The sequence below is a fragment of the Budorcas taxicolor genome, chromosome 14 (assembly GCF_023091745.1).
Source record: "Budorcas taxicolor isolate Tak-1 chromosome 14, Takin1.1, whole genome shotgun sequence".
Classification (NCBI taxonomy): Eukaryota; Metazoa; Chordata; class Mammalia; order Artiodactyla; family Bovidae; genus Budorcas; species Budorcas taxicolor.
In genome coordinates, this window is record NC_068923.1 from 14,659,502 (window position 1) to 14,686,195 (window position 26,694).

A 26,694-nucleotide genomic window follows, 5' to 3' on the forward strand; every position below is an offset into this window, starting at 1 on the left:
TGACGGGAGCTTGTCGAGGGGTCTGGGCGGGGTTGTGCCTCCTCGCAGGCCTTCTGGGTTCCCGTCACGGCATGCTCTCAACACGTATGGCTCTCTGGTGCTCTAACTCGCAGTCTCCTGGTCACCAGGGGCGTTGGACACTTAGGCCCAGACGCTCGAGGCCCTTCCTGTCCCCGGTGTCTTTCGTGCTCGCAGCCTGGGTCCGTTTTTAATGGCTGGTTTGTCTTCTGCTCCTGAGCCATGGGACCCATCCACTTGTGTAGGGCTCTGTGTCCAGCTTTTCCCACCTCGGAGCCTGGGGTGGGTCCACCAGGGCTCTCGGCCCTCTGGGGGCTTGTGCCACCAGCCTTGGCCCCCGTTCAGCGTGAGGTCGCGGACCCCTCCCAGGGGCTCTTGCCTGGCCTGGCGGCGCTCTGCGGCATTGCCTGCCTCTCGCAGCGCCTTTGTGCTGGAGCCTGGCCTCTGCCCTCACGACAGACGCCTGTGTGCTCCGAGAACAGACTCTCCTGCGCCCGCGGGAGCCACCGAGAGCACACCATGTGGGATTTGAAGAGAGAGGAAAGAAATCACAGCAGGAAGTTCAGCCTGCGGGTGACAGCAGGGGCGCAGAGGGGTTGCGAGACCAGAGCTCTTGGTGCTGAGCTTCAGAGGGGTTGGGGTGCCTCCTCTGGGCCTTCTTGGGGACTCGGTGGGACTGGCAGGGGTCAGGGTGGGCCCTGGGGTGACCCCATTCCCTCTCCTGCCTCCCACCTGCCTGCCTCCCTGCATGATGCTGAAGCAGGTCTCCTCTGGCAGGTTTTTTAGGATTTTATTTTATGAGAACAGGCGGTTACGGCTCCCCGAGTGCTGTAAAAGTTAATGTGATGGCCTCCCTGTGCCTGTGCTCATTTTTATAATTTTTTATTTTATGAAACAGGACAGAGAGCTTAGTGACTTATTACTATTCATTTCGTTTCAATGCAGTAAATATTGATTCAGTTGGGGGTTTTCAATTTAAACCGCTTGGCGATTATATAAAATATTACTGGCCTCTGAAATTATGCTTACCGATCCCTTCGGCTGCTCATTAAGGAAGGAGTGCAGTTGTGGGTCCCTTTGCCTCCATCATTCTAATAGATGGTCTGAGGTGCGTTTCTGCGCGGGAGGTGCCACGGAAACTGCTGGCGGGGGCCTGACAGCAAGGATGCAACTCTTAATTTGGAAGTCGCTTCAGAGCGAGCCTAGGTGGTTTATTCATTTCTCTGAGTCTAGCAGGCCTTTCGGCTGTCGGCAGCCCTGAGGCCTGAAGCCTGCCTGCCTCCTCGGTGGGGCTTGGGAGGGCCTGGGGCCTTGGCTTCTCACCCCCTTGGTGGTTTCGGGGAGGTGAGGGAGGCCAGCCTTGCCAGGTCACAGCTGCCCCTGTGGGCACAGGAGCTGGGGCACCATGGGTGCCTGCTCTCCCTCCAGAACCTGGTCCAGAGGGGCCTTGCTTGGCCTCGTTAGAGCCCAGTTCCTGGCTGGTAGGCCAGGCGTGGGACACAGGACCCTGAGGGGCCCAGGCCGGCCGCCGTCTTCCCTCTTCTGTCCGTGCTCTGTCAGCGCGCCACCCTGGGTGGGCTGGCACGTGGAGCCCCCGCCCGGGGCTGCCCTGACTTCAAACCAGCTGTTCATCTGGGCCCGGTCTGTCCCCATCCTCCCCAGCGCGGGCAGCTCCAGGGTGGGCCGTGTGAGGTTGGGGGCAGCGGCCAGCACTGCCGGGACCCAGCACCAAGGAGACGGTGTGCTCGGTGGGGCCACTGGTGCTACACGGCCCCCGGGCAGGGGCGAAGCTGGGCCATCCTCCTTGGCCAGCTCTGGGCAGACACTGACAGGCGCGTGCAGGCGCCTGTGTGGGGCTCCGTCCGAGCCTCTGGTCCACCCTCCTCAGCGTCCACATGGTGCTGTGACAGTCACCCCTGAGGCAGCTCCGTGCCCCACTTCCTCCTCGGCTGTGGGGCTGCTGGTGTGGGCCCGGGTCATGGGCCCGGGTCGCCACAGTGTTCGTGGCTAGACTTCATGACAGGTGGCACCAGGGTTCCATCTGTGGAGGGTGTGGGAAGTGGCACACACCGGACTCACTTCTTCTGCATCTCAGGCTGGAGCTGCCGGCACACGGCGCTGGGCCCTTCCCTCTCCAGGCCCACCGCGAGCTGGCCCGGAGCTCATGGGCCAGGGTGTCTCTCTGGGCTGGTGTCCTTGAGGCCATGCGGGTTGGCAGCAGCTGCCGTGGAGGGCTGGTTGGGCATGGTGGCCCCTGGCGTGGCCCGTGTTCTGCTCCCGCCCAGGCTCTGCCACAGGCCCCTCTGGGACGGTCTCTGTCGTCTGCAGCCCCCAGTTGCCCGCCTGCGCTGCTGGTCTCCCGTCTGTGTGTGACTCGCGGGCCCTCCAGCCTTTGGCCTTTTGTCTTCAGTCTCTCTGTCCTGCTTTTCTGCCACTGCCTTCTCACGTCGGTGGCTTTCTCGCTTTCTGTCCCTTTTCTCCACGCACGGACACGTGCACCCCTCGCTCTGTCCTGCCCCCCTGGCACCTTGGCTGCTTGCGGGTGCCTCGAACATGGAGGTGAGGAGGCCGCCCGTGTCCCTGGCCCCTCTGGCAGTGACCCTCGAGCCTCCCTTGCGCAGCCTGGCAGGGCAACGCTGCCCCAGGTCACCCTTGTCCTTGCCGCACGTGAACCCCCTGCCCCCCCCCGCGTGGACCCCAGGCCATCCACAGCGCACTGTGTCTCGATCGTGGACGTGCAGCTGGCGTCTCTGCTTTTCGGGAGCTGGCTCAAGTGTCCAGGGCCTGCCCGTCAGCCTTCAGACCAGCAGAAGAAAAGAGTCGGGCAGGTGATGCATCACCCAGACCAGCCCTGCAGGGCCCCGTGTGACTGGCCACCGTGTGGCCACCCCACATGCTTGGCAACATGCCTCACGGAGATGCCAGTGGATAGGCCAGAGTGCTTCAGAGTAAACCTAGAGGGAACCCTTTCGTTCGCCCGAGCGAAGCTTTGCTCTGCAGGCAGCAGGACTGTCAGAAGGACGCTGGGAGGGTCCCTCAAGGCCCCTCCCCGTGGAGCCCCATGGGGCTTCCCTCAGTCGTGCCCAGGCCCCAGCCACACCTTGCACCAAGCCTTTGTGCGTCTGTGTCGGTGCCCCCAGGGGTTCCTGGGGATGAGGAACAGGGAAGCTGAAAATACTGCTCCTGACAGGAAGAAATAAAACGTCCTTGTCACCCAGCGGTTCCTGGGTGCCTTACACAATCAAACACCGTTTTAAACACCACTTTTATCTTGGTTTTAGAGGTGGTAGTAAAGCAGCGTTCAGATAATCAATACCACATTTAACTCTTTGCATATATCAACCTCCAGCCTGGTCGTACCCCAAAGCACAGTTCCCCTCTCAGGGCCTCTGGAGATGGGTGAGGGAAGGCGCTGTTCTAGGGGTTTTCCTGGACGGGAAAACAGGCTCCCTGAGTTGGCTGTGGGGTGTGGGGGCTCACTGTGCTGCGGGCCATGCCCTAAAGGCCCTGCTGGGCCTCAGGCCGCCTGGCTGCTGCGTGTCCCCAAGGCCCCACGTGCGTCTCTCAGGCGCTCTGGGCAGGCAGCTCCCAGCAGGCATGGGCACCCTCGGGTGGGCTGGGCAGGTGCTACCCCTGCCAAAGCTCCAGTTAACCTCCCTCTCCCCTCCTGTGCTTGCCCACCCCCAACACTGTGTGCCCTGCGGGTCCTCAGAGGGGGGCCTTCGGTAACCCCTCAGCCACCCCTTTGCCATTTAGGGCTCCATCCAGCATCTGCTGAACCAGACGCCCGGCAGCGTTTGCTCCAGGTGGGAGGGACTGCGGGTGCAGAGTCTGTGTGTGCTGGGACAGGTCCAGCGACTGCTGCCCTCCTCCGCCACCCGCGCTCCCCGCAGGGCGGGACCCTGACCCCGCTGCTGCGAGCCTGACTGGCAGCCTGCCTCCTGGAGTCAGGGCAGCCGGCGAGCGAGCTGGTTTATTTTTCTCTGACTTTCCTCGAAGTCAGCAAGGTTTCTGTGGCTGCCCCGCCCACTCCCCAGAGTAAGGAGCCCCGGTTTAATTTGCGGTTAGATGTCTGTTAAGATTGCGTCCACTTCCCAAGTCAGCACTTAATTGGCAAGGCGCTTGATTTAACAGCGTGGGAGCCTCCACCGGAAAAATGGCTTGAATAAATCACCGCCTGACGCCAGAAAATAGATATAATCTCAGCATTAACTACATTAATAGTAGCAGGAGCCGAATTAAGAAAGCCATAAAGCATAGGCGGGGGAGCATAAATTATGGCCCGGGCTCTGTCCCTCGGCGGGGCTCCTCTGGGGGCCCGGTGGGCGTGTCCGGGGCGGGGTTTGCTTTGGGGCGCGGCCTGCTGGCTGCGGCGCCCCACCCTGCTGGGCTCCGGTCCTTGAAGGGTGGGCTTCTTCCCCTTGCCCTTCAGGGTTCCCCCCACCCCGCCCCTCGCCCTAGTGGGGGTCGTAGGGGCCGAGTGCTTTGCACCTGGATGGTCGTCCGCTGGTAGGTGCCCCAGGTGCTGCCAAGGACTCTGCCGTGTGAGACCCTGTGCAGACTGCGCTGCCTCCACCTCCCGCTCCCGCAAGAAGGCTTCCCCCAGGGTTCTGCCTCGCGGGGAAGCCTTCCGGAGGCCTCCCGGGGCTGGCGGTGGAGGTGGATGCGGCCTGAACCGCAGCCTCCTAGGGTGGTGGATGCTGGACTGTAGCCGGGGGCCGGTCTCCGCGGCGGCTGCCCTAGTCTGCCCTTGTGCCGCAGCAAGGGGCTGTCCTGCTCGGCGGTGACCTTCTGTCCGCCTCGCTGAGGTGGGTCCATCCAGGTCGGGCCTCGGCCCCTGGGCTGTAGGGAGAGTCAGGTACGCACCTTCTGCCACGCTGGTATGCGTCTTCTGTCCTTCCAGGTGTTAGCTGCCCCTGCCAGAAACTTTGCCTATTCTCTAGAAGAGATTGCGATCCAGTGTTCATTCAGACTTCGGTGGTTTTGGTTGCTGCCACGCCACCTGGCCTGTGGGATCACAGTTCCCCCAGCAGGGATTGAACACCCGCCTTGGCGGTGGAAGAGCCAGACCGCTAGACCCACCAGGGAGCTCCTTTAATGTCAGTTGCATTCATGCTCTTTGTTAAGTTCAGCGGGTTTTTTTGTGCACTGATCATTTGCCTCTAGCCTGTTTCTTACAGGTTTTCAAGAATCTAAATATTGGGGGGCGTGGGGGGGACACCTTTTCGGCAGACTACACATTTTTCCTCAATTTCTGTTTTGCCGTTTGTTTGTGAAGGTTTTTAATGGAACTTTTATTATGTTTTCTGTGTTCTTAGATCTGTCGGTCCCTTAAGACTTAGTATATATAACACACTGATTAGCTTAGAGCCACTTTCCTTGTCCCATGGTTACATGAGTTCAGTTATTCTCTTCTAGAGCTGTACTTTCTAGTTTTACGTTTAAAACTGTAATCTGCCTGGAATTTATTTGGAGACTTGGTGTGAGATTAAAGGTCAAATTTAATTTTGTTTAACACTTATCTGGTTGTCTTCGGAACATTTATTAAACATTCAGACTTTTTCCCATTGTTTAAAAATGTCACCTTTATTATGTAAAAATCTTGTTCCTGAACTTGGCCTTCTGAACAGACCTTCGATTTCCATAGGCAAAACGTGTGGTTTGTTTGTATTTTCAGTGGTCAGTTCTGTGGATTTTTATCTTGTGTACCTACCACAGGGTGTGCCCATTACCTACCCCCGGACATTACCTACCCCGTGCAGGGTGCTCCCCCCATATGTCCCCACCTACCCTGTGGTCCCTCTCCTATGTCTGGAAAAGCTATGTCTCAAAACTCTTGAAGTTGATATAAGTAGGTTCGTATAATAGGTGCTGTTTTGTGTAACTCCTTTTGCTTACCATTTGCTATCCAAACAGACTCTTGGGCTAAAGTCTGAATCCCAGTGTGGCTTTTTGGAGATGAGAGGTGATCAAGGCTGAATGAGGTCGTCAGGGTGGGGCCCTGATATGATAGAATTGGTGTCTTTATATGAGGAGGAAGAGCTGACAGGGCCTGCTCTCCAGTCACCTCTGCAGGCGCCGTGATCGAGGCTGCTGGCCTCCAGGACTGTGGGGAGATGGGGTGATCTGCAGCAGCCTGAGCCAGCTTGTCCTGCTCCTCCCCAGGTGTGCCCACACTGCTCTCCGTGTGCTCTCGGTGGACATCTGGGGGCCACTTGTCTCTGCTGCTCTGTCCTGTGGGGCTTGCTGCCGAGTGACGAGGAGCTGCAGCCTCAGTGGGAAGGTGGATGCTGGGCAGCGGGCAGCTGGGGAGGACCCCCAGGCTGCACACGCGAGGTAGTGTGCAGTGCCCCGTGCAGTCTTTCACCCACGTTTGTATTAGTTGGTCTTTTTATTGATTTGCTAGTACTCTTTATATATTACGGCTATATTCTTGTGCCAGAGATCTTCTTAGAGTGTGGGGCTTGCCTTCAGTGCTGTCTAGTTTATCAGTCTTCTTTTATGAGTGTCCTGTTTGAGAAATATTTGCCAAGGTCACATTTTCTTCTAGAAGCTTGGCTATTTCAGTGTTTGTATTAAGTCTGAGGTCCCTTATGAGTTAACTTTTACTTGGGGTCTGAGGTGGGGGGGGTCAAGGTTTCTTGGTCTCCTTACAGCAAAACGTTTACTGAGCCGACGCCCCCCTCACCCCCACCCCCAGAAATGCAGAGCCAGAGACTGTGCTCTTGCTGGGCTGTGCCTCCTTACCACCCCCTGCCTGTCTGGCCTCCGTATCCCTCAGGTCAGCCATAGGAACACTGGCTCAGTCTCGGCCTTCCCCAGTGGACACCTGCCACAGTGTCACCTGCGGTGCTTGTTCAGCTTTTCCTGGTGGTCCAGCTGGCCCCGCTGGTGGCCTGGCGGCTTCGATGGGCGAGCTTCACTTGTAGTTGGCTCCCTGCTCACCCTCTGGCCCGCAGAAGCTTTTACGCTGAGCTCAGGGGCCTGTCCCTGGGGTCTGCAGGCCCACCGCGGCTTCTCCCAGGAGCTGTGCTGTGCTCACACGATTCTGAGAGGAGCCCTCCTGCTGGGGCCTGTGGGGCGGGTCGCCTGCCTCCCCCATCTCCCCTCTTCCCGAGTATCTTCAGGTAGCCATGACACGAGGGTCCCTGATGGCCGGGGCTTGTGGCGTCTGGGGGTGTTGTGATGTTTCCACTATGTCGCGTGTCCCTGGCTTGGGCCGCCCTCCAGTGCCTCTCAGCTCGGCCGTGTCCAGGTACTGGGGCTCCTTCATGGCATGCATGTGAGCATGAGGGGCGCAGGCAACTGGTGTGAGACCCAGAGGTGAAGAGGGGCTGCAGCTGCAGGGACGGGGAGGCTCGAGCGAGGCGGACAGTGGTGCTAAGTCCTGGGGCCAGTGATGGGTCCGCGTGGTGGCAGGGGGAGCTGGAGAGACAGTGTGGGGTCCAGGTGGCCAGCGCCCTCCCACTCTGAGCAGTAGGCCCTGCGCGGGGCTCAGCGAGGGACGGGCTGTGAGCGGTGTCCTGGGAAGGGCCGGCTCTAGCATGTAGAGAGCCAAGTGCCGGCCAGCAGTGCTTCCAAGGAGGGTGAGGGCAGAGACCCCAAGTGAGATCACCAGGCAGGATGTGATGGGAGGCCTTGCAAAGGCGTGCAGCCCTCTGCCGCCAGAGGCCAAGCAGGCAGACTTTTGATCGGGGCTTCAGCAAGACCTGTCCTGCCCAGAGGATAGTGACAGGCAGCAGCTGCCAGGGCTCCCGGGGAGGTAGTGGTGGGGTGCGCTCTGGGCTGGCCTTCACGCCCTTGGTGATGGGGTTTGAGCCACGGACACCAGGGCACAGAGGAGGGGTTGCAGTGAGGGGGTGTGTGGGCAGCGGGGCTGACGGCAGGCCCAGAGTGGAGGAGGGAGCCCCAGGAGGTGCCCCCCGGGGTGTTCTCCGGGAGCCAGTGAGCCAGGTGGGGCCTCAACTTGCTGAGTTCCTCCCAGAGGACTCGGGGCGCAAGTTCTGCTACCCCAGCTTCCTTCCGTCCCCTCTTGCCCACGTGGGGAGAGGACAGGGATGGGCGAACTGGACTTCATATGCACAGCGGGCTGGGGCTAGGGTGTCAGTGGGCCAGAGAGAGAAGAGAAGGACGCCCGGAGCGAGGGGTGCTGGAGGGGTGGCTGCGGCGGGGCCAGGCCCTCCCCGCCCTCCCCAGTGTCAGGCCCGGGGTCTGAGCGACAGCCCGGCCTGCAGGATGACACTGGGGAGCAAGGATCGGGGCAGCTGAGCCGGCCCCCTGGCCTGTGCCTGGCACGCTGAGCTCTGCACTCGGAGGGGGGCCACTAAGGCCCAGTGATACCTGCTTTTTGTAGCTAACACACAAAACACCAATATCTTCAGCTAAAATGGATTTTTAAAAGTGTCATTTTATGGAGAATTTTACTTTCTATCTTGTTGTTTATTAGGCTCTTAAAGGGAAAGCTTGTAATGCATCCATTGATCGCAGTACCGATTGAATAGATGAGAGCACGTAAAACAGCCCCCGCTCCTTAAGCAGCTGCCATGCTTGCACTGGGGGCAGTTAGTGTCCCCCCACCTCCCGGTGCCGCTGGCCACGGTGCCCCCGAGTCACTTCTGCTTGTGGCTGGGGAGAGCCAGGGCAGCGGTCCCTGGGGAAGGAGCAGGGCCTTCAGGTGTGTCCGCACCCCCACCCCCAGTGCCCCCCAAGCGCTCAGCCTGCGCCCTGGCCCGCCAGCCTTCTCGGGGGCCGTTCTGTCCTTGCTGTGACCCACCAGGGTCCTCAGGCCTCAGCTCCCACCCAGGCCTCAGCCCCCAGCCACTGTGAGCAGGTGCGTCCTGGGAAGCCCAGCCATCACCACGGCCCTGCCGCAAGGTGGCCAGAGCTCAGCGGGCAGGTGGGCACACTCGGGAGGAGGGTCCTAGGAGACCAGGTGGCCCCAGTCACCCCGAGACCCACGCCGTCCGTCTGTCCGTCCGCTGAGTTCCTGGCCCTCCTGCCCTGCCACCCCGCCTGGGCCCTTGTCCCCAGCGTGTTCTGTCAGCACCTGTGGGACCAGCCTGTGGGGCGCTGGGCGTCAGCGTTTCAGCGGAAAGCCCGCTTAAGCAGTTTGCAGCCGTCACGGTAGCGGCGCCAAGCCTGACCTACTTGGGATTCGCTGCGCGGCCGCCTGGCGCCCTTCTGCTGACGGCGCACTCCTCGCTTGCTCAAGCTGCGCGGAACCTGCTCCACGTCCTGAAAACTGCTTCCCTGCTTGTTTTCTCTGCTCCAGGCAGGCTGCCCACCTCCTGGCCTGCCATGCTGAGCCAAAGGCCTTTCCTGGTGTGAGTGCCCACACGTCCCGGCTCCCGCCCACCAAGGCTGCCCCATGTTTCTTTGATGGGCCCCCTGGCAGACCCCAGGGTGGGAGACTCAGGTGGTCCCCAAGCCTCCCTCCTGGTGTGGGCTCACCCTGCACGAGTCCCTGGAGCCCGCAACTCGCCAGCACGGCCCCTGTCCCAGGTGCTTGCTCCCAGGTGTGACTGGGCCCTGTATAGGGTCAGGGGAGGCTTCCCAAGGCCCCGACATCCGAGCTTGGGCTCAGGGCAGGACTCAGGTGATGGCAGAGGCCCAGCATATGCACAGGCCCTGCACAAGGATGGACAGCAGGCGGTGGGAGCAGTGGAGGGGGGCCCGCAGCAGAGCAGGGAGCGCTGCTGGAGTTGGGGGGGAGGTGACGGGAACTGGATCAGATGCGAGGTGTTCAGATGAACTGACCGGACAGGGTGCGGCAGGGACCCCGCCGGGGAGTGTCAGTGAAGGCAGGGCCCCAGACTGCCTCTGGGGCGAGAGAGGAGGCTGGCTCAGGGAGGCAGGGTCCTCGGTGACTGGGGTCTGGCCTGTGGTCCCCAGAGAGATGAGAGTCTCCAGGAGGAGGCAGGGGACGCAGACTGTGGGGACTGGGAAGAACGTGCCAGCAAGACACCTCTGTGCTGAGAGGCCTTCCTGTGGGGAAGGCAGCCCTTAGTTCCACCAGCAGTTCCCTGTCCACGTGTGGGCCCCTTGGCCTGGCCCTGTCCCCAGGGGCTCCCCACCCTCTCTGGGTGCACAGGACCCGCCCTTGCCAGGCTGCCTTAGTACTGGGCGCTGAGAGGCAGTGGCACCGTCAGCACTGAGTGTGCTGGAGCCGGGCCCCTTCAGCTCCCGTGTGCTCCTGCAGCTCTGGCCAGGCAGCGGCAGCCAAGGCCGTGTCTGCGTCCGGGCTGGAGGGGGGCACAGCTCCAGGGTGGAGCTTGTCCTGCCTTGGGCATCCTGGAGGCTGGGGCTGCTTCCAGAGTCTCCCCACCCCAGCCGGCCTTCTGCCCCTTGCCTCCCTGCACCCTCAGGGGGAGCCACTCTGCAGCCTTCAGGCGACACAGCCCCACAGGCTGCCTGTCCCCGGCCTGGGGCCCGGGGTGCGCTCACTGTGCATCCGGTCCTGTCAGTGGGCTGGCGAGCCACGTGTGCACGCGTGTTTGGGAGCCCGTCTGCCTGCGGTTCTTTGGGTGCACACCTGTGCCCCAGGCTGCCAGGCCACTAGCGAGGATCCCTGGGTGGGCCCATCTCAGCTGGGCAGCTCGAGAAGCAGACTGGGGCAGGCGCCCTGCACACAGTATTGGGCCTGCACCAACCTGCTTGGGCAGTGGCCAGGGAGCGTGCAGGGAGCCCAGGGGGACTCTGGCAGGGTGGGCTCGGCACTGCTGGGGGGGCTGCCCTGGAGGGTGGGCTCAGCACTATGGGGTGGGGCGCTCTGCAGGGGGGCTCGGCACTGCTTGGTGGGGGGTCCTGCAGACCCAGCAGAGGATGTGCCACAGTCATCCCGGCTCTTGGGAGAGCCTTCCTGTCCTGCCCAGACTGATGCCCTGGCTCTCAGGGTCCTGCTTCCATGGGACTGTCCTCTTGCTTCCTGGGCACAGCAGCTGAGGGTACTTTGGAGGGCAGAGCCCCTGGGAGCTCCTGGACGGCCTCGGGCCTGGAACGTTTCAGCTGCTCCCTGGGCAGTGGACATATGGATCGCTTTTCTTTTTAAACCTACTTTTGCGGTGTGTGTGTCTTTCTCCCCATTACCAGCTCTTTTCATTTAAAATGTTATCTCCCCCCAACCCCGTCCTTCGTGGCCCCCCCCCCCCGGGGGGGCGGGCAGGAGAAGCCCAGCCCTCACCCCAGTGTAGTCAAGGTTATGGTGATAAATCCTGGGGCATTGTCACTTCTATTCGGAGTAAATTGGCTGGCCGCTTTCGGGCTGAAGGAAAGATAATTTGCTGTAGTATTTCAAATGGATTAGAAATGGATTTGAAGGGAAAGTTCATGCCTCCCATTACAAAGGCGAGAAAGAGGACTATCTTAAGGCACGGTTCCCTCCCTGGCCTTCATTATCCACGCTTAATACCTTTCCTATTTTCCAGCGTTAATGAAATTTCCTGGCGGCGTGGGCCTGCCGGACGGATGGGAGAAGGCTTTAGGTCTGAGGCTCCTGTTGTAGAAAAGGAATTACAGGCCCTTGCCGCGAGGGCAGGAGCGCTCCCCGGGTCCTTGGCCCTGCTATTATCTCATTAATTTTATCCCCTCTTCTCAATACAGCTCGTTTCCAAAGGCTGTCCTCTCCATTAGGGTAACAATTTACTGGAGTGCCGTGACACCCACAGCAGTGAGAGGCTGTGAGGCGTTTGGGGCAACCACCCCCAGCCCAGTGTTCCAGCCCCCGCCTACCCCAGTGTCTGCTGGCCACAGGCCCAGAGTCAGCGGGCCCAGTGGGTGAGGACAGGCAGAGGGGACTGCGTGGCTGCCGGCTGGGCTGGGGCCCACGGGCGCAGGGCCCTCCCCGAGTTGTTGGGGGCGCCCACCTCCCCCCGGTGGCCCCAGGGCGCCATATGAGGACGCGGCTCCTCCCAGCCTGGCTCCCAGGCTCCAGCCCTGCCGCAGCGCTGCACCCAGGCCCCGCCCCGAGGCCCGTGCGTGTGGGTCCTCAGGCCCGGTTGTACAAGTGGCCATGAGCACAGAGCGGAAGCCTGCTGCACCCCGACCCCGCCCTGAGGCCCGGGGCAGAGCCCAGGAGCAGGTCTTCTCTCTAGAAAAAGGGGCCGGGTTGGTTGGTCATACTCATCCATAAGAATAGCCATTCCCAGGCCCTCCATCCTCCACCCGCTGGGCCTGCCAGGACTGCCTGCCGTGTGCTGCTGGGATCCATAGCTTCGCCTGCGTGACTGCCTCTGGGGTGGTGTCCTGTCCAGCCTTAGCCCGGAGCGCGTGCCCAAGGAGGGGGCGCTTCCACAGCCCCTGGAGGGCTGGTCTCAGGGCGTCCGTGGCTCTGCTTCCTCCCCTCCACTGTCTCAGAGGCGTCATGCAGCCTGTGTCTCACATTTCATCGGGGCCAGCTCCGAGGGAAGATGGGGGAGGGGGTGCCCCAGCGAGGCGAGGACGGCTGAGAGGGCCCTGTTCCGGCAAGTGTGTCCTGGCATCTGGGAGCACAGCCTGTTGAGGGGGCACTGGGGTGGTGCCCTGATGGTGAATCCCCATCCGGCCCCCCGCCCAGGGCACATTGGCGGAAGGGCAGCTGCTTTGTGGGCAGGAGGCCCCTGAGGGCTCCGGGCAGTGCAGGGCTGGCGCTGTGGGCACCTCTTGGTCTCAAGCTGGGGGCTGTGGTGACCACTGGCTGGGCTCCACTCACCGTGGGGGTCGGGGCTCAGGCCAGGCTGAACCTTTGGGCGGTGTCCAGGATGCCTGCAGGGGCTCCAGAGCTCCCAAGGCTGATGGGCTTCTTCAGTGAGGGTGGGACCCCCATCCCCGCCCCTCCTCAGCCCCTCCCCGCCTTGGAGGAGCCCAGGAGACACATCAGGCGCCCACTGGGCATGCAGATGCCCCCGAGCCCAAGGCGTGAGACTTGGGTCCCGGGGTCTGGGGAGGGCCTGGGGTCTGGCTATCTCCCCAGCGCTCGGCTAGGCCAGGGAGCGGGCAGCGGGAGCCCCTCTGGCGCAGCCAAGGTGGGCAGGGCTGCCAAGGACCCTTGGTGGGGGTCGCTCCCTCCAAGATTGGTGTTTGTGAACTTGAATTTTAATTAAGGGAAACTGGGTCAAGTACTTTCTGGAGGCCTGCTTGGCGCTTCCCGCCTGACACTGCAGCTTCAGGTCTCAGCGCGCCTGGCTGCTGAGAGCAGCCCGCAGGTGGGGAGTCAGGCCAGCGGTGGGCCACCTGTGGGGCCTTCTCTGCACTGCAGACCCAGATCAGGGCCTCCCCGCCATGTGGCCCCTGGGTTGCCAGAAGAGCACGTGCTGCCACCCCAGTGGAGCTGGAGTTCGTAGGCTCCTGTGGAAGGGGCTTCAGGGCATGGGAGCCTCAGCAGGAGGTGCTGGGGAGCCCAGGACCCCCGGACGACCCGGAGCTGCGGCTGGTGGTCCCACCCTGCCGCAGCAGAGGCGACACTCCCGCCCAGCTCTGCCAGTGGCCCAGACTTGCCTTGAGCTAAGAGAGAACTGAGCTCAATTTGCATAAGTAGGTTTCTGCTAAGACACGCGGAAGGTCAAGGCCAAGTCGCTCTGGAGTCCTGAGCCCCTCCTGTGGCAGCTCAAGGAGCAGCCCACCAGGGCAGCTGCAGGCCCACTTCTGTGGGACCTGAGTTGTGGGGTATGGCCCCTGTCTGCTTCGGCCAGGGGGTCTGTGGGGGACTTCTGACCCGTCTGCCCTTGGGTTGGCCTGGGCCTGCACTCAGGTGACCCTCAAGGCCTTTACCAGCCCTTGACCTTGAAGGGACTCCAGTTCGGCCCCCAGATAGCTTCCCTGGGTTGGAGGTCTGTGAGGCTGTCCCTTCCCGGTCGTGATGCCAGGCGCTCCGTGCAGAGGACAGAGGAGCGGAGGGTGGGCAGAGGCCCTTGCTGACCTCACAGCATGGCCGTCCCAGAGCCAGGGTGCACCACGGGGCGGCGTCCAGGAGGTGTCCTGGATACCGGTGACCCTCAGGGCTGCCTTAGTGCTGGCACTGAGGGCTTTCCCCCACAAAAGTGCCCCAGCCTCAGAGGTGGGGTTGAGGGTGCCACCTCCTGGGCCCTTGAACGGTGGGGGACAGAGGTCTTCTGACCACCCCAGGGCTGAGCTGACGGTCCTTCCTGTCTTTGCAGGTCCCTGGCGCTGAACACCCTGCGTCCCGCCGCAGGTGGGAGAGCCCAGACCGGCTCCCCTCGGTGGCGGAGCAAAGGCTACCGCTGCATTGGAGGTGTCCTCTACAAGGTGTCGGCCAACAAGCTCTCCAAGACCTACAGCCGGCCCGGCGGGGACGGGAGCAGCAGGCCCCTGCTGCGCACAGGTGAGGCCCCTGGGGGGGAGCTGTGCCTGTGCTCTTGCGAGGGCGCCCCGACAGCGTCCTGGAGCTGCCCCTGCCGAGGCGGCAGCAGCAGGGAGGCCCCCAGGGCACGCAGGCTGCACCCGCCTCTCGCTTGGCTGAGCCTCCTCTGATTTTCTGTGTTTTGCTCCTGGACAAAGGAGATGAGCCAGGTATGGTAAACACGGCCCAGCGAGTGAACACCTGGGGCCGTGGTGCCTGATCGCATTGGCAATGCCTCCCAACTGTGCTCGGAGGCGCCAACACCCCCACAGGCACGCCTGCGGGCCCGGGGAGACAGGCCACGGAGAAGGAAATGCTTCAGATTCGCTTATTGTACAAATTAACTAGAAAAGTGTTTTGGTTTCAGTCCAATTTTACTGCTTTCCTTTTCTTTCAAAAAAAAGGTGGGATTTGCAGGGGCTGTGGGGATTGCACTGGCCCAGCTACCCTCAGTCCTTAGCCTGACCACCCCAGAAGGGCAGAAGGGAGAAGAGCCCAGCTCAGGAAGTAGGTGGGGCGCAGGGCCAGCTGGCGCAGGAGACAGTGGAGGGCCCCCCGGAACCTCCTCTCTGCCAGGACAGCTGCAGGGGGCTGGGGCCCAGGGCTCTGCTCCCCCATGCGCCCTGCCCGCCCTCTGCCCGGTGGAGCCACAGGTACAGGCTTGTCTCTGACGCCCTCGCCGGCACATGTGGTCTGTGGGCCTCACAAACAGCTCTGGATGTCTCAGAGCCCAACTCTGTCCTCCCCAAACCTGGGGCCCGCACAGGGCTCAGCCAGGTGGTGTGCCCGGGGCCCTTCCACACGAGCCCACGAGGGCTGTGGAGTGACCAGGTCTCTCTGTGGGCCTTGCTCTCTGCCCCCTCGGGCTGGGCGCTGGGGACTGTCCTGACTCTGGCGGAATCCCAGGCTGCACGCGAGGCCTATCCTGAATGGACTGGTGGGCTCTGGGGGGCACCCATGACCTGGGCTGCTCCTCCCTGCAGAGCGCCCGCCGGCGGAAGGAAGACGCGGGTTTGCCCCCTCACAGTCCAGCAGCCCTGTCTGGTCAGGGCAGGCGGGGGGCCGCCTTCGGGCGGTGGAGGTACGTCCCCCTTCCCCTGGGGGCCCCTCCGCCTGGGTTGGCAGCAGCCGGAGGAGTGGCTACACTTCTTTCTGGGGGGTCACCACACTGAGTGCTGAGCTCCACAGAACCCACCTCCCCTGCAGAGCTGCCGGGGTTTCTTGGCCTTCCCCAGCCTTCTCCCCCAGCCCCCCAGCCGCTGGGCCTATGGTGAGGACAGAGGCCGCCTCCCTGCCCACCTGCTTCTGCGGGCCGCCGCTGCTCACGCCCTGCTAACCAGTCAGCTGGGGTAGCCCCCCACCTCCGCGTGGGGGCAAGGAGGTGGGGTTTGGGGTACAGACCACAGGGGAGCCTGTCCCGGGGACACAAGGCTGGCCAGATAGCACCAGCCACCTGGACCCCTGCCCGGCGGCCAGCTCCTGGCTTTAAGGAGAGTGGATTGCTCCCAGCTGTGGGAATGCCCACAGACTAGCAGCTCACTTAGATGAGTAATAATTAAAGAAATAAATTTTCTTCTCTGGTGTCAACAGAACTGTGACTTCAGCAAGAAAGTGCAGCCTTCCTTGGGGACACGGGGGCTCCACCCCCCCTTCCTGGCTGCAGGACTCTCAGCACAGCCTCAGCCCCGTTGGGGTGCCCGCCATCCCAGGCTTTGTGGGGAAGAGCCGTGCCCTGCCCGTCTTTTAGCTCCAGGGGCAGGGCCTTCTAGTAGGCACACCTCACTTCCCTGGAACTGGAACCAAGCACTTCCTCCTGGTCTAAGTCTGCCTGCCCACAGGACCCAGCCAGGGCCCCCTCCCCATAGGTTCGGCCCACATGGGTCAGCCGTAAGAGCCTGCAGGGCCCTGCAGTAGAGCAGACCCCGAGTCTCCTGCCCCAGCCCCCTTGCTCAGCCTGCGCTGCAGGACTGGCTCCCAGGCTTGTTCTGAGCCCCAGGCCCCAGGCGTAGGCTCTGGGGGGGCAGTCTCTCTGCTGCCAGCCTGTGTCTGTGGGCCCTGGGCAGGCGAGGGGTCGCTGCACCTCACCTGTAACCTGTGACCTGTCGCCCCCTCCCTGGGTGCTGCAGGGTCACGCAGAGCTGCATATGAGAGAGGGTCCCCCTGGTTGGTCAGTCTGCCCCTGCGCATCCAAGGCCCTGCCCCACGGCCTCTGCCGCTCGTGGACGCCTCTTCCCCAGGGTGGCACATTCCAGGGCAGCGTGGGTGGGCAGGGGGTGTGGGAGCTGGTGGTGCTGTCCCCTCTGTGCCCTCAGACCCCAGGGCCCTCGACTGGGGAGCGTGAGCCCCTGCCTGGGTGGGAGAGGGGTGGGGCGGCCTTGCTGCTCTATTTTGGGAAGACCCCTAGGAAGTGCAAGTTCTCCAGAAGGCTCAGCCCTCCTGCTTCGAGGTTGCCAGGGTTTGCAGCTGAACTTTTCAGCGCCTCTCAAGCCAGCTACTTTATGTGCATTTTTTAACACTGCAAAGCATTTGAAAAGGTGCCTCCTCCTGTTCCTGTAAAAATTCCTACCAGGCCTACGCTGGCATTTTTTTTAAGAGCCACAGTGGAACAAGGACTAAACCTGAGCACCCCCCAGAGGCCAGACCTGGGGCTGTTCTGACGACTCTGACGACGGCGTCCCTGGAGGGCAGATGCTGCCCCAGCGTCACTGGCAGCCTGGCTGACGGCCGGGAAGCCGTGCTCACTGACCGCTGTCAGACTGCACTGTCATCCTCGGGCTAGCAGGTGGGGGCCACCACGTGCCGTCTGGACTGACCTCCACTGCCACTGGACGATGGGTGTCCCCTGCCTGGAAACCAGATTCCAGGACGGCCTGGAGCCGCCCTAAGACCCCTCCCCGCGGGCCCCCCAGCTCTGGGCCCCCCTCTCGTTTCCGTGTCGTGCCCCCACCATTCAACCCTGTAACTCGGCCCCCTGGGCCTGGATCCCCACGGGAGCAGCCTCCCTCCCAGGGGTTCCGCTGCACAGCCTGGAGCCACCTTCTAACCAGAGGAGACGAGCTCGGAGGAGCGCCCCAGCGCGGCAGTGCAGGCGCTGCCCAGAGGGCTCGGTCGGCCCGTGTCTAGGTTGGCGCTGGGCGCCCTGCAGCAAGCCAGGGGGAGGGCCCTCCAGGTGGTGAGGGGGCCGCCTGTCCCGTGGCCGCCTCCAGGCCAGACATCTTGGGGACGTCCCTTTTTAAACCAGGAATGCTTTGTCATCGCCTCAGGTCCCTAGAATTTCTGAGTGATGTCACTTGTGCCTCCTGCCATGACTCCATTTCAGCAGCCGCCTGTGGGAAACCTGATCTGGTCTGGGGAGGGTCACGTGTGTGTTGAGGAACTGTGGCTGTCTCACCCTGCCTGCCCGCCTCAGTCCTGGGGACTGCCCGGGTATGTAAATGGCAGGCGGGAGCTGCGTGTCAGGCTGGATGCCCCCTCTGCAGGAAAGCCTGGCCGCGTGTCCACCTGTCTTCCTGTCACCGTGGACTCCCCTTCGGGCCACAGTCAGTGACCTCAGAGAGGCCCTGCTTGGTCTGCACACTTGGGGTTTTGAGGAGTGTCTTACGGGATCCCTCCACAGTTTTAGGAGCCGGGTGCCTGCCTGGGCCTTGGAGCTGTGTGAGGCAGGCCAGCCTGCAGCCTGCTCCTCAGGCCATCTGGGAGTCTGGTTTCCAGGCAGGGGACACCCATCTTCTGGTGGGTTTCAGCATTTGTGGAGGATTTCAGCATTTGTGGCCATACACTTCTTAGCTTCTATTTTATAGTGCTTTAAACAAGCCGTTCTTAGCTGCTGCAAAACTGAGTGGCATTCCCAGACCCTACTCAGGTCCCATGTCCCTGGGTTCTGCTCTGAGCAGAGGGAGGTGGCAGGGAGGCCCTGCCACCCCCTGTTCCTGTGACCGCCCGCTTTGAGGCAGGACCACTGGCCAGACACCAGGGTGGCCTCTGCCGGCTCCCCTTGGCTTCCCCCCTGCCCTGGCCAGGGTGGTCTGGCTGGTGAGCAGGGGCAGGGCAGAGCCCCCGGCGTGCTGTGGGCCTGGTGTGACCCGTGCCCTCCCCCCACAGGCCGCTTGGACCCTGCCGGCAGCTGCAGCCGCTCCCTGGCCAGGTATGTGCCTCGGGGTTGGGGGGCTCCCCGGCCTCCCTGCCTACTGGGGCTCACGGTTGTCTCCCTGCCTCCAGCCGGGCCGTGCAGCGCAGCCTGGCCATCGTGCGGCAGGCGCGGCAGCGGCGGCGGCGGCGGAAAGAGGAGTACTGCATGTACTACAACCGCTTTGGCCGGTGCAACCGCGGCGAGCGCTGCCCCTACGTCCATGATCCCGAGAAGGTGGCCGTGTGCACCAGGTGCGCCCCCACCCCCAGGTGGGCGTGGGGTGGTGGGGGGCCAGGGCTGCCCTGGGCTCCCGCCCCTCAGACCCGCCCTGTGTGCGCAGGTTTGTCCGGGGCACCTGCAAGAAGACAGACGGGACCTGCCCCTTCTCCCACCACGTCTCCAAGGAGAAGGTGAGCGTCCCCCGCGCTGGGCTGGAGCGGCCCCAAGGCTCCACCCCTCCACCCTGCTAGGCCCCCCTGGGCCCCTCTCCCATCCCCCACATGCCCAGTGCCCCTCCCAGATGCGCCAGTGGGGGGCTGGCGGTGGGAGAGGGAGGCGCACAGCTGGGCTGGCCCCCCAGTGCGGGCAGCTGAGGTCAGGGGTCCATGCTGGCTGTGGGTGTCCTGCTGGCCCCGGGGGGGGGGGGTCGCTGTGGGCCTGGAGAGGCGGTGCTGCTGCTACAGCTTTTCCCCTTGAGGAACTTGGGAAGAATCAGCATTTTTCTCCCTAATAGAGCTTCGAAACTCTGTTGTGAGCAATTTGGAAATTCACGTCGAGTTTCGGGTTCATTAGCTCCGGCTTTGGAGCCGGCACAGGCTCTGAGCTGTCTGAGGCGGATGCCCCGCACCAGCGCCCTGAATTAATGTTATTGTTATTTGTGTGGACGTGCTGGGTGCAAACAAGGTTAATTGAAATGAGAATGCAGTTTCCTCTTGATAGCGGCGCTGACAGCTAGGAGGAGTTCCGTTTGGTGCAAGAGTTGGCGTTATTATCCCTTTTTATTAGCGCTAATTTGGGCCCTGTATCAAAACGCACATTAAGGGAATTGTCTGCAGCCGCAGCTCCACCAGCCCCAGGCCGGCCGCTCCCCTCTGCGCTGCAGTTAAAAGACAATTAAAAATAAACTCTCCTCGCTAAATCACCCTTTGTTTCTCTGCTTCCTCCCTCCTTCCCTCCTTGGCTACAGTCATACCAGCCCCCCCCCCCCCCCCCCCCGCCACCTTCTCCCAGAAGAGTGAAGCCCCTGTGTGTTCTCTGGAGGCAGGAGAGCGCCCAGTGGGTGCAGTGGGCACCACATGGACAGGGCAGGCAGGGCTGACAGCGCAGGGAGGGCCCGGGAGAGGCAGGCGGTGTGAGACCCACAGGGCCACAGCTGTGTGAGCTCCTGGCAGGGTTCCCCCCACCCCCAGGAAGCTGGCCTGCAGGGGGCAGGCCTCACCCCAAGGGCCCCAGCTGCAGAGGTTGGTGTGGGTGGGAGACACACACACCCTCGCCTCTCCGCCTCCACTGGCCCTCAGGCCTCACTTCCCCCTGCAGGGCGCAGCAGACTGCCAGCCTATGTCCCCCACCAGGCCTACCCTGGGCCGGCCTGCCCTCTGCCAGGCCCCTGTGGTGCCCACCCACAGTCAGTGCCAGCAGAGCCCCTGCAAGGGCTGCTCCGAGTCAGGCCTCCAGCTCATGGACGCTGCCGGTGCCCACGCGTCGGGCAGCTGGGAAGCCTCCTGGCTGTCAGGCCCTGTAGGCCGCCACCCCCGCTGGGGCACCCGCATGCTGCCCCCTCCTCCCCTGCCCTGCTCTTCTTGGTGCCAGCGCCTCCAGGCCCGCCCCGCAGCCTAGACCAGGCAGGCTCGGGGCAGGCAGCGGACGTGGGGACAGCACATCTGGGCCTAAGCTGTCCCGCTGGCCGGGTCCCCGTCTCTGTCCTCACGTGACTGCAGGCCCGGGCGGCGGCGCCCCCAGAGAGGCTCGGGGACTCCCTTTGGGGTGGGCCAGTCTCTGTGTGGCTCACGCCTGGTGATGGAGCCCTGGGTGGGCCCCTGGGGTCCTGGGGGAGCTGCTCTGGGCCTCACTGCCTCCCGCCCCGCAGATGCCTGTCTGCTCCTATTTCCTGAAGGGCATCTGCAGCAACAGCAGCTGCCCCTACAGCCACGTGTACGTGTCCCGCAAGGCGGAGGTCTGCACTGACTTCCTGAAAGGCTACTGCCCTCTGGGCGCCAAGGTAAGGGGCATGAGGTGGAGGGGCACTGGGGGTGAGGAGCTGGCCCGGGGCCAGGCCCACCCTGCTTCGCGGGCCTGTCCTCCCCACCTGCCTATCCGACAGCTGACAGCTGAGAAGCACGCCGGCTTCTCCCCCGCTCCTCCAGGGAAGGCCCCACCCACCCTGTGGGCCTGGGTGGGGCCCCTGGGCAGCGGGTCCCAGTGCCCTAGAGGGAGCCTCCTCACCAGCCCAGGGGCCTCAGCAAGGCCCACTGCCTCCTTGTCCGAAGATGCTGTGAGTGACCACCCTGCCTCGGGGCTTGTGGGCTGCCCTAGGGGGCAGGCCGGGCTCTGAGCCCGGGGATCGCGTGTCTCTGCAGGCCAGCTCCTTATTCTGGGCTGGGCTTTACCCTGTGGGGAGCACGGTGGGAGCATAGCTGTTCCCCTGCCTGCCTGTGCACAGCCCTCGGGGGCCCCCCGCGGAAGCCCCTCCTGCAGAGGTAGGGCCTGGCTGGTGGCGCCAGAGCAGCCCAGGTGGGGTGAGGTGGAGGCGCAGGACCCCCACGGAGGCTGCGGGTGATTATTGTAAAAGATCCCAATGTAAATGAAAATATCAAGGCGATATTTAAGTTCTGCTTCTATTAGTGGAAGTGCTTACTGCGTGCGTTTCAGCGTGTGGGCGCTGCGTGGCTGCCACATGATGGATAGAGGCTTGTAATTATAGATGGGAAAAGCGCTGAGCAGGCCGGATCCAGTGGGGGCGGAGGCAGCAGCCTGGGCTGGCAAGGGTTAATTTTATTCTCTAAATAATATAAAAAGTGCTGAGTCGTCACCTTGCTTCTGAAGTGGAAGTCCTCAGATGGGCCCCAGAGAGTTTATAATATTCCACTGAATCAAGTGGAATTGTTAACCTTGCTTCATAAAGCTCTGGCTTGTTAAAGACACACGTCCTCTTTTCTTGTGAATAATTTAAGCTGGAGTAGATCCGTGTCCTTCACCTCTTCAGGGCCACGTGCTGCTCCTGGGTCTGGGGCTCACTGGTCAGCCTCTCTCATCTCCTCAGTTTGTCCCTCTGGACTCTCAGGACACTCGGGGACATGGCCAGCCTCCTGTGAGCCGCTGAATGTCACGGCGACCGCCTCACACTTGCTCCGCCACTCCTGGTGCTGGTGGTGGGCTCCCCTGATGGCTTGCTGTCGAATCCACGCGTGTTGGGGGAGACACTGATGGCGGGTGTTGCAGCGCGGCCCTCCGCCCCGGCCAGCCTGGTCGGGCATCTGTGGCGCTGTGGCCTGGCACGCCCACCAGACTCATGCTGCTCACACGTCCCCAGGGTGCTTTCTGGCCAGAGGTCCAGCCCTGCCTGGGCCTGGAGCACTGCACCTCCAGCCCCTCCTGGCGCAGAGCAGACCCGAGCGTGGGTATCATCCGCAGCCACCTCTGTAGCGACAGCGACTCCCCGGCCCTCATGGTCCCCCTCCACGACTTCCTTATCTCTCTGTCCCCCGCCTGTCAGCGGCCCACCCCCGCCACCTCCTGCCCTGCAGAAGCTCCTTTTCCTCTGGACGTCTTTCTTGGAAATCACAGACAGTGTCTCCGTGTCAGTTCAGTTCAGTCGTTGAATTGTGTCTGACTCTTTGCGACCCCGTGGAATGCAGCATGCCACGCTTCCCTGTTCATCACCAACTCCTGGAGCTTACTCAAACTCATGTCCATCGAGTCAGTGATGCCATCCATCTCATCCTCTGTTGTCCCCTTCTCCCCCGGGCCTTCGATTTTTCCCAGCATCAGAGTCTTTTCTAATCTTCACAGCTTTACTGAGATAGAATTCATATCCTGTACAAATCACCCATTTAAGTGCACAGTACTATGGGTTTTGGTGCATTACATTTTAAATTTTTTAATTTTAGCAGAATTTGCCATTTTTAAGTGTATAGTTCAGTGGTATTAATTACACTGACAATATTATACAACCACCACTATCTGTTTCCAAAACTTTTTCATCGCCCCATACAGAATCTCTAAACAGTTGGCAATGACTCCCTGTTCCCCCCCTCTCCACCTCCTGGCAGCCACAAATCAACACTTTGTCTCCATGAATGTGCCTATTCTAGGTATTTAACATAGGTGGAATCTTATAGCTATTTGCCCAAATCTTTTTTGTATCAGTTGAGATAATCATGTGGGTTTTTTTCCCTTCATTCTATTAAGCTAGTCAATCAGACATACTAACCACATCGATCAATCACAAGTATATTGATTGATTTTTGGATGTTGCACCATCTTTGCATTCTGAGAATAAATCCCACTGGATCATAGTCTATAATTTTTTAATATGCCATTAGTCCAGGTTTGTAGTATTTTGTTGAGGATTTTGACATCTGTATCTATAATAATATTGATCTGTAATCTCCTTTTCTTGTAGTATCTCTGTAAGCTTTTGAAACCAAGATAAGGCTAGCCTTGTGGATTGTTTTGGCTGTTGTGTGTTAGGAAGTATTCTCTCATCTTCTGTGTTTCTGGAGGAATTTGAAAAGAAGAGATGTTAATTCTTTACATGTTTAGTAGGATTCACCTGTTGAAACCATCTGTCTTGGGCTTTTCTTGATTGGGAGGTTTTATGATGACCTGATTCAATCTCTGTACTATACAGCTGACCCTTGAATACCACCCCACCCCCAACACAGTAAAAAATCTGCCTGTAACTTTGCAGTCAGCCTACCACATACACTGTTCCCATACCAGCAGCTCTTGGTATACAGTCAGTTCCTCTTGCAACCTGGATTCTTGGCTGTTACACTAGTCTAGGTCTTATTTAAACAGTCCCAGGTTGTTGTTCAGTTGCTCAGTCGTGTCTGACTCTTTGTGACCCCATGGACTACAGCACGCCAGGCTTCCCTGTCCATCACTATCTCCTGGAGCTTGTTCAAATTGATCTGCGTTGAGTCAGTGATGCCATCCAACCAACTCATCCTCTGTCACCTCCTTCTCCTCCTGCCTTCAGTCTTTCCCAGCATCAAGGCCTTTTCCAGTGAGTCGGCTCTTGGCATCAGGTGGCCTAAGTACTGGAACTTCAGTTTCAACATGAGTCCTTCCAATGAATATTCAGGCTTGATTTCCTTTATTGATTGGTTTGATTGCCCTGCAGTCCAAGGGATTCTCAAGAGTCTTTTCCAGCACCACAGTTCGAAAGCATCAGTTCTTCAGTACTCAGCCTTGTGGTCCAACTCTCACATCCATACATGACTCTTGGAAAAACCACGGCTTTGACTACAGGGACCGTTGTCCGTTATTTGAGCTTTGGGATAAGTCATAACAAGGAAGCAGATTCCTTCACTTTTTTCTTCCTTGTGGCTATTTTAGCTGTTCTTGCCCCTTTATCCTTCCAGAAATGTATTTTAAATTCCAGGTAAGGTTTTTAGAGTTGGAATTTGGATTCAGGTTGTCTTGAATCTGTGCCTTAGTTTGGTGAGAACTGGTCTCACCCACCGGTCTCTACAGTGAGTCTCCTGTGTATGATCAAGGCGCTGTTTCTAGTGACACAGACTCTCCTTTGATGTCGTTTGATAAAATTCTTGCTTGTCTTATCTCTGTTAAGTTTATTTCTCTCACATCTATTATTATTATAACTAGCTTATTTTTAAATGTTATTTTCTTACTGTTCATTGGTTATGGACATACGATTTTTAATATTGATTTTGTTTCTAGCTGTCTTGCTAAATTATATTAGTAATTGTAGTAATTCATCCATGAGACTTGGTCTTTTGGGTTTTTCTACATAAACAATCATATCTTTTGCAGATAATGACCATACTTTCTTCCTTTGAGTTTAAATGCCTGTTCTTTTTCTGCCCTGCCTATGAGCCCAGTCAGACAGTGACTCATGGCTGTGGGCTTCCAGCCGCACCCCTTGGTGAGTGATGATGGTGATTTCTTGAAGGTTCTATGTTAAGCTAAGGAAGCTCCCTTCTATCGCTAATCTGCTAAACTTTGAGTTGATTCTGACTTCCATGACGCTCTTGTTTCTTGCCTCTCGAGGTGATCACGTGGTTCCTTTCTCTTAGGTTGCTAATGTGCTGATTTCTATTCCCTGATTTTCTAATGTTAAACTAACCTTGCATTCCTGAGATAAACTCAGCTTGGTCCTAACATGGTCTTTTTACACATTTCAGGACTCATTTTTTACACATTTCAGTTTATTTATGATTTGTGTAGAACGTGAATCATTGTTCATGCAGTTGGCCTAAAGGTTGTTTGATCATCTCGCTGCGGTCAGGTTCCAGTTTTAAGACCCCTTTGGCCGAGTAGACTGAGCTGAGTGTTCTCTGCTGTCCTCTTCTGTGGGCTGGTTCATGAGAGGTTGGGTAGCGCATTCTTGAATATCTGGTAGAACCACCGTGAAACCCTGGGCTGGCGCTTGCCTTATTTTTTTAACTACTGATTCAAATTCCTTTATGGTCATAGGAATATTCATTCAGATTTAATGTCAGATTTTGGCAGTTTTTCTAGAATTTGTAGATTTTGTCTGGTTTCAAATTTATTGGCATAAAATTTGTTCATTATATCACCTTCTGCAGCGCCAGCAGTTAACAGCACTTTTGTCATTCCTAATATTGTTTATATGTCCCTTTTCCCAGTATGTGCTTCTCTCTGCTTTCTCTATTTTTCTGTTTCCTCTGACTCTGAGGCGGCTCCTCTTTGCTCATGTAAGGCTCTGGGGCTGAGGGCTTTGCTCCGAGCACCCCTTTAGCTCCAGTCCATCGACTTTGATGAGTTGTTTTAGTGTTGGCATTTGGTTTCAAATATCACCTGACTTCTGTTGCTTCTTGACTGACTGACGCATTATTTAGCAGTGACTTTCTTTATTTCCTGCCTTCCCTAGTAGTTCAGATGGTAAAGCATCTGCCTGCAATGCAGGAGACCCGGGTTCAATCCCTGAGTCGGGAAGATACCCTGGAGAAGGAAGTGGCAATCCACTCCAGTATTCTTGCCTGGGGAATTCCATGAATAGAGGAGCCTGGCGGGCTATAATCCCAGGAAGTTTCCTCGCTTCCAGCTCTGCGGGGCGCGTGGGGCTGGGGCAGGGGTGTTGGGTTTGCTTTTTCCATGGCAGCCTTGCTTTAAGGATGGCAGGGGGCCCTGAGGTCTGAGACCAGCCCTGCGCCCAGTAGATTTTCCTCCATCATTTCACCTGCTCGGTAGTTCTTGGATGATTTCAGAAAGTTCTTTACATTTGAGCCTAGATTTGGGTTGTTCTGGGAGGACGGTCAGTTCAGACCAGCCATCTCTAGTCCCACAGTCAACTGGATGTGAACTGCATTTGGGATTTCAGTTTCTAGTGCCACCATAAGAAAGTGAGACAGAAACAGCTGGAATGAGTGTACGTGACCCAGTAGCTCACAGATGTCACCGTGCAGTCAGGGAGGAAACTGAGGTGCTGCCTTTTAGCGGGTCCCTCTGTGCTGGGTCCCGCCTCCCATGTGTTGCTCCTGTTGAGCCACCTGGGCTCAGGGCAGTGGCGGGGCTCATGGCCACCACGGGACGGCACAGAGACAGCACCCCCCAGCCACCTCTCTGCACCCAGCCCAGGGTGGGCTCTCCACCCAGAGGCCCTGCCCATCCCTCTGCCTGCCCAGGAGACCCCGCTGCAGCATGTGCCCCCGAGGGGACCACTGGGATTCAGGGCAAAGGGCCATTGACTCTGGGGCTGGGGGAGCAGGCACTGGGGGGCAGGGCTGGGGCTGCCCAGCACAGGGAGGGGTAGCCGTCTGGAAGCACGGGTGCTACCTGCCTGTCTTCACACCAACCCCGGCACCGGTGTGAAGGGCCTCTAGTTCCTGGGTGGCAGCCAAGGGCCAGGTGTGGGGACCAGAATGGGGTCAGTGCCCAGATCCTGCTCACAGAATGGGCACAGGCTCCATGGGGTCCTCGGCCAGCCTTGTCCTGGGTGCTGGGAGCCAGGCCGACATCTGGGGCTCTGAGGACACGTGCCCAGTGAGGGTGGCGGGTCCAGAAGGAA

At 59.9% G+C, this 26,694-nt stretch overlaps 2 protein-coding genes across 2 annotated transcripts in view; one reads left to right on the forward strand and one right to left on the reverse strand.

The window, feature by feature from the left end:
- The window catches only part of LOC128059631 (zinc finger protein 850-like), a 259,860-nt gene that overhangs the window by 116,484 nt on the left and 116,682 nt on the right, over positions 1–26,694 (reverse strand). The gene's annotated exons all lie outside the window — the stretch shown is intronic.
- The window catches only part of ZC3H3 (zinc finger CCCH-type containing 3), a 62,005-nt gene that overhangs the window by 31,688 nt on the left and 3,623 nt on the right, over positions 1–26,694 (forward strand). Inside the window, exons 5-9 of the mRNA XM_052651867.1 lie at positions 14,148–14,332; positions 18,452–18,494; positions 18,569–18,730; positions 18,820–18,889; positions 20,566–20,697. Coding sequence (XP_052507827.1) covers positions 14,148–14,332; positions 18,452–18,494; positions 18,569–18,730; positions 18,820–18,889; positions 20,566–20,697 — 592 coding nt within the window. The remainder of the gene's footprint in view (positions 1–14,147; positions 14,333–18,451; positions 18,495–18,568; positions 18,731–18,819; positions 18,890–20,565; positions 20,698–26,694) is intronic.